A 10,534-nucleotide genomic window follows, 5' to 3' on the forward strand; every position below is an offset into this window, starting at 1 on the left:
CAAATCTGCAAGTTTGAAGGGCATGGAGCGTGGCGCTGCAAGAAGCACTACGATAGCAACTACAACAACAACGAGCGCAATCCCACGGGTGGTGGAGGTGGTGGTGGTGGTGGTGGAAACCGATCTGCCAACGCCGTCCACCCCCATGGAGTTGATACCAACTCGTATCTTGACACCGGTGCAACAAATCATGTGACTGGTGAGCTAGAGAAGCTTGTTGTCCGCGACCGCTACACCGACCCGAAACAAATGCACACCGCTAGTGGTCAAGGTATGAACATTGCTCATGTCGGTCATTCAGTTCTATCCACTCCTCATGGTTCCTTAGATCTAAACAACATACTTCATTCTCCTCAAGCCAACAAAAGTTTACTTTCTGCCTACCAACTTATCAAAGCTAATCATGCTTTCCTTGAGGATTACCCTGAAACTTTTTTTGTTAAGGATCGGGCCACTCGGAGGATCATTCTTCGAAATAATAGTAGGGGTAGTTTGTTTCACGTTTCTGGTCGCCAAGATGCTCCTCATCAACAGGTCCTTAGCATGGTAAAACCATCCACTTCACGATGGCATAAGCGCTTAGGACATCCTGCATTAGCGGTGGTCTAGAAAATTCTTTGAGATTTTAGTCTTCCCGTATCGACTTCCTTATGATCCTTTGTGATGCTTGTCAGATGGCCAAGAGCCATCAACTTCCTTATTCTAAATCGTTTAGTGAACCAAAGGCTCCTTTAGAGCTTTTTTCAGATGCGGGTCCTGGACCCGTTTCTATAGGCAGACAAAAATACTATGTGAGTTTTATTGATGATTTTAGCAAGTTTAGTTGGATTTATTTGCTCAAAAGTAAGTCTGACATATTTGAGAAATTCCATCTTTTCGAACAAATGTTGAACATCTTTTTGATCGAAAAATTCTTGCTATGCAAACAGATTAGGGGGGTGAATACCAAAAACTCAATTCTTTTTTTTGAGCGAATTGGCATCACTCATGTTTCGTGTCGCCACGCTCACCAACAAAACATATCCGCAGAAAGGAAACATAGACACATCGTGGAAGTTGGTCTATCAATCCTTGCTCATGCCTTTATGCCCTTGAAATTTTGGGATGAGGCATTCCTCACCTCCGTTTATCTTATCAATCATTTCCCTAGTAGGGTCATCGAAAATCGAACATCTCTCGAACGTCTCTTTGGCAAGAAACCTGACTAGACATTTCTTCGCATCTTTGGATGTGCTGTTTGGCCTAATTTCTGTACCTACAATAAACACCAAACTTGAATTTCGGTCAAAAGTGTGTGCTTTTTGGGGGGACAGTAGCCTTCACAAAGGATACAAATACCTGGATATTGCCTCTGGTCGTGTCTATGTTTCCCGTGATGTGATCTTTGATGAGCATGTTTGCCCTTTCGTCAAACTTCACCCAAACGCCGATGCACAACTACGCAAAGAGCTCACTCTCTTACCTTTTCATCTACTGCCATCTCCATGATTTGATCCCGGGGGGGGGGGGGGGTGGTGGTAGATGCTGGTGACTACATGTCAATGTCTAACCATAATACCTTTGATCAAAACTTTGATGCAAGTGTGCAGGAGAATGGAGAAGAATTTGGCGAAAATTCGCATGATTTTATGTACACAGAAACGACATGGGAAGCTCCGGAGGATCTAGATGTAAATCTCAGAGAGGATCACTCGGGATCAGTGGCATCAAATGCGGCAGGTGCTACAAGGGAATCTCCAGCGGGATCTGCGCCATCCCCTGATTCAGCAGCCGGGCGGGCTACACCTGCAACGGCCTGACATGTGTTGGCGGTATTATATCTAATATATGCTTTTAAAATAAAGTATTGATGTGATCGTGTGAAACACTAGCCCATTTATGTCTTTACTATGAGTACCTTAAAAGCTAACTGAAGAGAAACAAGTGGAAATAGAAGTTGACCCAACCAAGTAAAATTAAGTGCCAAAACTGCAACAAGTAAAAATATATAATGTAATTTTTGAAGACAAAACAAAATATCTTAATAATACTAATATTTTGACAAGCGGGTCTTTTTGGAGTAAACAAATCCAATGTCATTCTCTCACAAGAGACTAACTTAGACGCATTGGACCTTTCACAGTTTAGTTACCAGAAAAGTTGACCATTGCCAAGACCGAATGTTGAAGGTACCATTATATATATCGAAACATGATAAGGATAAGAGATACTAAAATAAAATAAGCAAAACAAGTGCATGTCCAACTTTGACAACAACCGTTGTACATAGCGCCATTCACACACTTGCCATATTGTTCGTAATGGATGAAACGATTAACATGGCATCAAAACACCAAAAACCTATGGAATCATCTCTTAAAACTATTTCACGCATAACCAAGAGGTAAAAATTACTAAGGAAAACTACAACCCCTTGACAGGCAAGTGAAACCTTGAGTTTAATTGAAACCCCGCAACACTATTCTGGATATATGTCCTTTCATTCTATGAATATTGGTCAACTTAATCAAATTAAGGAAAAAAATCACTAAACCTACCAGTGGGAAATTATCTACATATTTCACCTACGATGTTGCGACTATCATGGTGTCGAGGCTTGCTAATACATGTCGCCATTCTCTTCTACTCTTTGGCCACTGCTCGATACCTATACTCTCCTTCATACCAAAATGGAAATACACAACTAAAATAAATTTACTTACAGAAAGAATTGGCAATGTATTAATGAGTCAGCGCATTAAGTTGATTATTATATAGTTTAATTAATGATTGCAATGCTACATGGATGAATTAATATATGAAATGTACCTCAGTCGAAATTCTATTTAATAAGTCATTTTCTGTGTAGTCATTTTTGCAAAAAGAAAATAACCAAATTATAAAATGAAGAGATGATAAGTTCCTTAATTAGGAGTAATATAAACTTAAAAGTTGTAAGCAAGTCCTAATAGGTGACAAGCTCAACTATGTAGAACTAGCGGGGTGGCCCGCGCATTTGCGCAGCTAGATTTCCTACAAATTAGTATGTATATCTTTGCTGCCAATCGTTTTATTTGGGTATAATATATTTCTACATTAATAGTTCCATAATTTATAAGTCATTTTCTGCTGTTTATTATACACTGCATGTGTATCCAAGGCAATGTATCCATCTTCATATATTTATATATCAAAGTTAATTAAGCTTGTGACTTTCTTTGATCGTGCGAATGTTGTTTCATTAAGTATATTATTTAGGTTGACAGAAATGATGTAGCATGTACTTGGCACGATTTCTCTCTATCTACATTCATGAGCAGAAGAAAACCATTCATGAACATATATCAGCTTGTTACACACATTTGCACACTTAGCTCATCTTTCAGTTTTATGTCGAGTTGCACATGTAAATCCTGCTTATTTCCATATAAGGACATTTTGAGTATTTATGGACTATATACGGAGTTCATAGGAAAATCAATGAAATTCCATGATATTTTTATTTTATTGCTTGGTTTACAAAGAGATACCACATACGAAGATTTTCTTTTATGCAACTTATTCCAAATTTGTACTTGAGGCCCACCATGAAAGACAATGAATCTGTCCTAGGTTCCCAAAGCAGCATTCTTGACGTCCTCGGGTCTTGACGCCGCTGAACCTAGGGGCTACGCATGTGTGGCCACCGCTCCTGAATACATGACCAGCAGGCAATGTTTCGTCAAATAGACAAATACCTTCACTTCACAACATTGTGGTACAGCTTGCCACCACGGTCATACGCCAGGTGGCTCATCATGTTTTTGTTTCTTCTCCACTTGGTGCACTTTGGGCAACTCTTTCTTATAGAAAATCTTGCCAAAGTGACCACCTCCATGGTGCCACTTCAGGTCATGGTCTTCATTTTGCTATGATCCTTCATAACTTGTATAGGCAGCTCTGTTTTTTTGTCTCCGGCGATGTGGAATATTGATCCATAGAGGACAAAGCAACGACACCAAAATGGTTGAGGACACTAGAGCCTATCGCTAATTGCATCATAGTCCAATCGACAATAATGGTATCATGCTCGTGTGGGATTCGGCACCAGAGACTCGCCCATCAACTTGGCGATGGCTGGAAAGAGGGAGTGGTGCATAGCAGTCTATGCTCCAGGGCAAAGATCTTCCCTCGGTGGGGAAAGAATCATGTCGAAAGGTTGCACGCGTGAAACCGCCCAGCCCACTGAACATTACCGTTGTTGCTTGTCTCAGCGCAAACCTTTGATGGCCATTGGTTTTCTTTGCCGGAGGTTTGAATGTTTGATTTGTTTGATATATGATCGGTCATATAGGATACGAACACATTTTTTTACTTGGAATCTGATTAATTTTCATAGAGATATCTTTTAGGGGGTTATCCTATACAAATTTTAGTTGCACCTTGGAGATTCATCAATCTTTTATATTAAGAGTCTTGTAGTTGTAGACGTCTAAAATTAGGATTCATGTAGTGAATTATAACCGGCCGGTTAGTACAATACGAATTGCATATAGTAACATGCAATACATGTCATCTGGTGTAATTGCCTAATCTCATTTTTTTACGATCAAAATATATCACTTTTTATTACGTGTCGTACTTGCCTGATCTTCACCATTGATACATCTTAGTTTTATAGTGTGAAATCACCACCATAATTTTTTATTGTTTTAAGTATAAAATAAATAATAAAAAAGTTTATATTGTTGAAAATAAAAAAATTATAACTAATTTCCAATCATCATAATAAACTAAATAATAATTAACAAGCCAACTGTATTAGTCACTATCTCAGACCCATTGCCCTTTTCCATGTCGATGTCAGCGTCTTCCTCGGACTCGACAAACCATGAGCATATTTATACTAAACTTTTTTACTTATTTATAACTCATTTGCATCATTTCATAGTTTTAGATAATATGTTTTTGTACATTTTAAATATACAAATCGTGGGTACATTAATTTTGGTCTTTTGAATGCATTGCATCATTAAAATGTATGAGTTTCCTTAAATGTAAGAAAATAAGATAACACAAAATAGCATACATTCTTGGATTAATTTGTGGCACTAGAATGAATATACTCCCTCTATAAAGTAATAAAAGATCTTTTATATCACTACTTTAGTGATATAAAAGATCTTATATTAGTTTACAGAGGGAGTAGTATATATGTATGTGTTTATATTCTTAAGTATAAAAGTATCTTTCTAGTGGTTTCTAGTTTATGATTTGGTGATAACAAATTGATAATTGTACAGTATATAAGGTGTTTACGAGGAGCTTGTCATTGACTGATTAGTATGTTGCATTACATTTCAATTGTCAAATGTGTCTGATATTTATTGTTTAGTGGATTCAATATTTCATTGATGATGTGAGTGTGCTCTATATTTGGTACTCCTTCCGTCCACGTGTATAGCGCACCATAGGAGCTACACCATGACCAAGTCGTGGAAATGAGACTATCACATGCCATCAAAAACTGCCATTGAACTAAGTATTTAATCCTACATGTATGTGTGGGAAGTAGAGCGAAGAAGTTAAAGGGGCTGCACGTTAAAGCCGATTGAGGGGATGTGTATATTACGAGGAATATTAATTGCAACCATGACTAATATTCTTTGATATTTGGTTTACACTAGGTGATCTATGCACCTGAGTGAAGTGCAAAAATTACATTCCAACATTTAATTTAACCTGAAATATAAAACATTTGGGATTTATCAAAGATGGAATGTCAAGCTAACTAAACTAGCCGCCACCGATCGGATTGATTTCTTTGTTCGTTGTGCATGTCATTGCATTGTGGTGTAGACTTATCCCTGCAAATTAGGTCTTTGAATTTTTACGTATATACATTAACTAGGCACCTTGGTGTAATAACGATTCATTAATAGAGTATTAGCTTTTTTTTTGAAGCCCGGAACCGTGGAACAATTATTCTACATATAGAGGAAATTTCATGTGAAGAGAAAATGAAATAAAATAGAGAGGAAAACACCATTTATCCAATTCCTGTGCATGTGCCTGCTTGCCCAACCTGTTAAGGCTGTTAGTAAAGCTCATGTTCGGCAAGCTCCTCAAGCTTGCATTTCGCGTCGAACAACTAGGTGGTTATTTTCAGAGCTAAATCACTAGGAAGGTTACCCTTTGAAAAGGTTAGGTCAGGAAGGGATCTCTCCTCCATACATAGATTGTTTCTTGCTTGGCTCGTTGTTGCGTCGTTGGAGGCCTCCCAAGTTTTTTCCTCTTAAATTTGTAATGCCTTTTGAACAAAAACTAAAACTGCAATAACCTAAAGTTCTATGGAGATACACCTAGCTTACATGAAACATACAAAAAGTTTTTCTGCATGTCCAAACAATACACCAGTATACTGAATATCACACATTAGTATCAGGCGCTGTGTTAATTAATTTGTTTCTATGCACACGGTACATCTGCAATTGTTAATATGTGTTTGTGGCATTCATATGAGGTGGTTAGATCACAAATGAAACACACGGTTAGTAACGATCCTTGAAGTGCAAAGTTGCCGGTGTATACAATATGCATACATGTTAACAGTAGATTCTGCACTTGTCCCGGCTAATATAAGATTGTGTGAAGCTCGCATTTACTTCCATATCAGGCTATAGTAAATCTAACCTGATCTCCTTGTTGTGTTACCATAGTTCGCATATTTTTTTTATTTTACTTTTAGAAATGAAGGATGTAACCCGGGCCTTTGCATCTGGACGATGCATGCAACCATTTTATTAATTATTCACAAAGATTATATAAGGTGATACATCAATAAGCCTGAAGGCAACATCTTGGCAATGCTGTCGCTACTCCTATCCCCTTGATGAAGGTGTGCAAAATGTCCGGACCTAATACCAAACAGACATCGTATCAAAGCCTAACATCTAAAGCCAGATGCCCCATCCAAGCCACTACCTGGATTGGGTCACACACTGGTCCGGCACACTCCCAGTGAGCACCGCACACTGCATGGGCCGTCACCTCTATCTTCCATCGACCCATCCACAGAGCAGCACTGATGCACCGACCTTGTCAGGCCTCTCTGCCATCGACGCCACCATGATGCTAGACAGCTTCCTCCTCCTGCGGGAGCCCATCTCCGCGCATCGGACGCCGAGTCTCTACTGCGCCATGCTGCCGAGATCCGACACCAGCAATGTGTAAGATGAAGCACCGCTTCACCAAATAAGCCTTTCACTGGTCCCTCAGCCCGTGTACACCTCCACAAATGATGCCCCCAAGAGGGAAACGACACCATAGCGCCGCCGTCATCTGATCTACTAATATAGGGTTTCCCGTGGATGTAGCATAGAGTGGCCTTGAACTTCTCCATGACGATGTCTTCAAGAAGGAAACGACATAGCCAGCGCCGCCACCGCCGGCCTTGGCAGCTAGCCGAGAGCAGGTTTTCACCCAAATCTGTTCAAAGAGCCTCCCTCAAGCATCTCGTGCATGGACTGCCGCCATCTCTGTCGGGGACTAGACGAAAGGGATCCAGGCCACCACCGCCTGACCGGCCATGGCACTACCATGGTGCCTACAGTCGGCGCCGCCAGGCCCACCATGCTCGCCTGCATATGCACACCGAAACTGCCGGCCCGCCCAAGCCCATCTGGGCAGGAGAAGACCGCGATCCCGGCCGTCGCCACAGGGGCGTCTCCAATGTGGGGAGGGTGCGCCTCCGCTGCTGCTGCCGTCACGCACGTCGTAGGGATCCCACCGCTCCTTGCACCGCCGCTGCCCAGAGATATTGCCACTACCGCGTGAGGGATAAGGCCTCGCCGCCGCCATCATAGGCCAGGCTTCGCCGGTGAGACCTCAGGCGGCGGTAGGACAAATGAGACGAGGGAGGAGGCCTAGGGCCAGCGGCGCGATCGCCCCGTGTCGCCTAGTGCATAGTTCGCATAAATGATGTACAAACATAAAAAAAAAGAATTCCTGCAATAGTAGGGAGTCAAACAAGTACGGCGAAGACTCGTGACCACGCCTAGCGTATCAGCAGGGCCACCACCCAATCTAGGCAAGCAACCATGCCAATATCGCCAGACAAGGCTGTCATCCTTGCCCGCAACGGCTAGAAGATATCCCGTGGTGCGGAGCCTGAGAGGGAGACTGAGGTGACGACATTGTCAGGATGCCACAAAGCAGGTGCCCCGCGAAATGATACTTTTCCACCTTTGGGATGTAGGGCCACAACAAAGGGCAGGTCTAAGGTTCGCGGCCAGTGGGAGAGGTCAAAGTGTTACGCATGGGGCGACCTGAAGAATAATACATTTTCTTAGGTTCCTTTTGCAAGCTACAATCATAAAAGGGGAAATCAGTATTCAGCTAGTAGCACTTTTGGTTGGAACAAAGTCCATGCCAAAAACTCAGGATGCATATACATGCATAGTGCCTTCTTTTTCCATGGAAATTAATTCCTCAGTTCTGAACACGCTTCTTCCTCTTATTCTTCATAACTCATAGGATGTTGGATAATACTACATAGTACTCCCTCCGTAAACTAATATAAGAGCGTTTAGATCACTATTTTAGTGTTCTAAACACTTTTATATTAGTTTACAGAGAGAGTAGTACTTATTCTAGATACGGAATTGATGGATCAGTGGTGGCTGGCTGCCGGCTGCGGGTAGCTTGCGCTCTTGAGCAAGGAGAGGTAGCCACCCTCCAGGTTCTTCACATTCGTGAATCCCTGCGCCATCAAACCGGTAAGCCAGCAGGTCGACGAATCAATAAATCAGAAGGTAACCAACAAAGTGTCACGGATCCACTTAGTACTTACGGCGGCGACGAGGTCTGCGGTGGCGAGCCTTGACCGGATCCCGGAGCGGCAGCCAACGAGGAACCGGTCCTCCTTGGCGTGGAGCGCGGCGACCTGGTCGACGAAGTGAGGGTTGTGCTCCTTGCCGTGAGGGGTGACGGAGAGGTAGTATGGTACGTTGCGCGCGCCGGCGACATGGCCCTTGTCGAAGTCCTCCCACATGCGCACGTCCACGTACCCGTACTGCCCCGAGGCCAGCAGTGCGCAAGCCGCCTCGGGGTCAACACTCTCTACGGGCACTGCCGCGCCGCTGCCGCTGCTTCTCAGGGAGCCCATGGTGTATGGAGGATTTGAGCAGGGAAGAAGAAGACAGGGGGGCGTGTTGATGTGTTTGGCTCCGGGGGCTGTGGAGCGGATTGGGTGATGCCTTGATGGAAAGATAGGTGCTGCCAACAGGTGTTTATTTATAGGAGAGGAGGCAGCGGTTGATGCCTTCACGTCCGGGTAGCCGCATCCATCACTTTCTCATCGTATAAAGTCGCCTCGTTCCCATTCGTCTCCGCTGTGTCGATCCTATCTTGTTTCAATGCATGAGCAAGTTATATATGGAAATGTCAGACGGACGCAGCTGTCCTGATCCCGAGCTCAAATAAAATAAAAAAGAATTCAAATAATTCCAAAAAAAATTGGGTGAAACTATGACAAAAGTTATATAGCTTTCAAAATTCCATCATCATATGACACTCGTGGAAAATGTCGTAAAAAACAAAATCGATGATCCAAAATGTTATGGAAATATTTTGCAAGCTATTGGAAACATTTCTCAAAGTTTCAGCAAAAAAAAATTAGGATTTTTTTAAATTTTAAATTTTTTACTGTTCGTCCCAGCTCATGTGAGCTCGGGATATACATACATACTATATTTATTTCATGTGATAAAATTTTGCAAGCTATGGAAATATTTGTCAAAGTTTCAGACAAAAAAAATCAGATTTTTTTTATTTTTTACTATTGGTCCGAGCTCATGTGAGCTCGGGATATACATACATACTATATTTATTTCCTGTGAATTAAATAACAAAACTTGTAGTAACAATCTCCTTTTGCACCCTCTTATTATTAATTGAAGCTCATCTGCGCTTGCGTGTGAATGGTGATGCCAAAGCTCGAGGTGCATTATTCTAGCCAGCTATAGCATCAGTACAGACACAAGCGCTCATATACACGCGCATACACTCACCCTTATGAACGCACACACGCACACCCTATCCCCTATGAGCACCTCCGAGAGACTGAGCCGGCATATCATCTTGAGATTTACGAAGTTACCGTAGGCGCCTCGTCGTCGACGGAAACGTCTCCTCCCACTGAAAGCGCATCGCCGGAAATTCTGAAATAAATCCAAGAATAATGTGAGCACCAGGATTTGAACCCTGATGAATTGGAGATATCACTGTCCACCTAACCAACTCAACCACAGGTTGATTTGCTAGCCAGCTATTATTGATTGGTTGGCCAGCTCGAGGTGCGTTATTGTTAGGTAAGACTGGTAAGAGAGGGAAGACAAGTCCACCTTTACCATGATGAAGATGCGGCGACACGGCCAGGGGACACGAATAACCAAAGTTGAATCTAGTGTGCGCCACGTACGCTCCCGATAAGCGAGCTGATAAGATATGTTGCCTGAAAACGACCCAACGTGTGGTTTCTCTTTCCATCGGAAGAAGCAAACAATTCAATCATGGA

At 42.3% G+C, this 10,534-nt stretch overlaps 1 protein-coding gene across 1 annotated transcript; it reads right to left on the reverse strand.

Moving 5' to 3' along the window:
* Positions 1–8,286: 8,286 nt before the first annotated feature.
* Positions 8,287–9,323, reverse strand: LOC123131572 (thiosulfate sulfurtransferase 16, chloroplastic). The gene is made up of 2 exons (XM_044551217.1): positions 8,810–9,323; positions 8,287–8,719 (listed from the first exon to the last, which is right to left on the reverse strand). The coding sequence occupies exons 1-2, from the start codon at positions 9,122–9,124 to the stop codon at positions 8,630–8,632; spliced, it is 405 nt and encodes a 134-aa protein (XP_044407152.1). The 5' UTR covers positions 9,125–9,323; the 3' UTR covers positions 8,287–8,629.
* Positions 9,324–10,534: the final 1,211 nt, after the last annotated feature.

Source organism: Triticum aestivum, chromosome 6A (assembly GCF_018294505.1).
Source record: "Triticum aestivum cultivar Chinese Spring chromosome 6A, IWGSC CS RefSeq v2.1, whole genome shotgun sequence".
NCBI lineage: Eukaryota > Viridiplantae > Streptophyta > Magnoliopsida > Poales > Poaceae > Triticum > Triticum aestivum.

Bases quoted from the DNA above. Each gene is read 5' to 3' on its own strand.
- LOC123131572 (XM_044551217.1), bottom strand. From the start codon at position 9,124: ATGGGCTCCCTGAGAAGCAGCGGCAGCGGCGCGGCAGTGCCCGTAGAG. The intron at 8,720-8,809 runs GTAAGTACTAAG...TTGATGGCGCAG, and splicing joins CCGCAGACCTCGTCGCCGCC to GGATTCACGAATGTGAAGAA.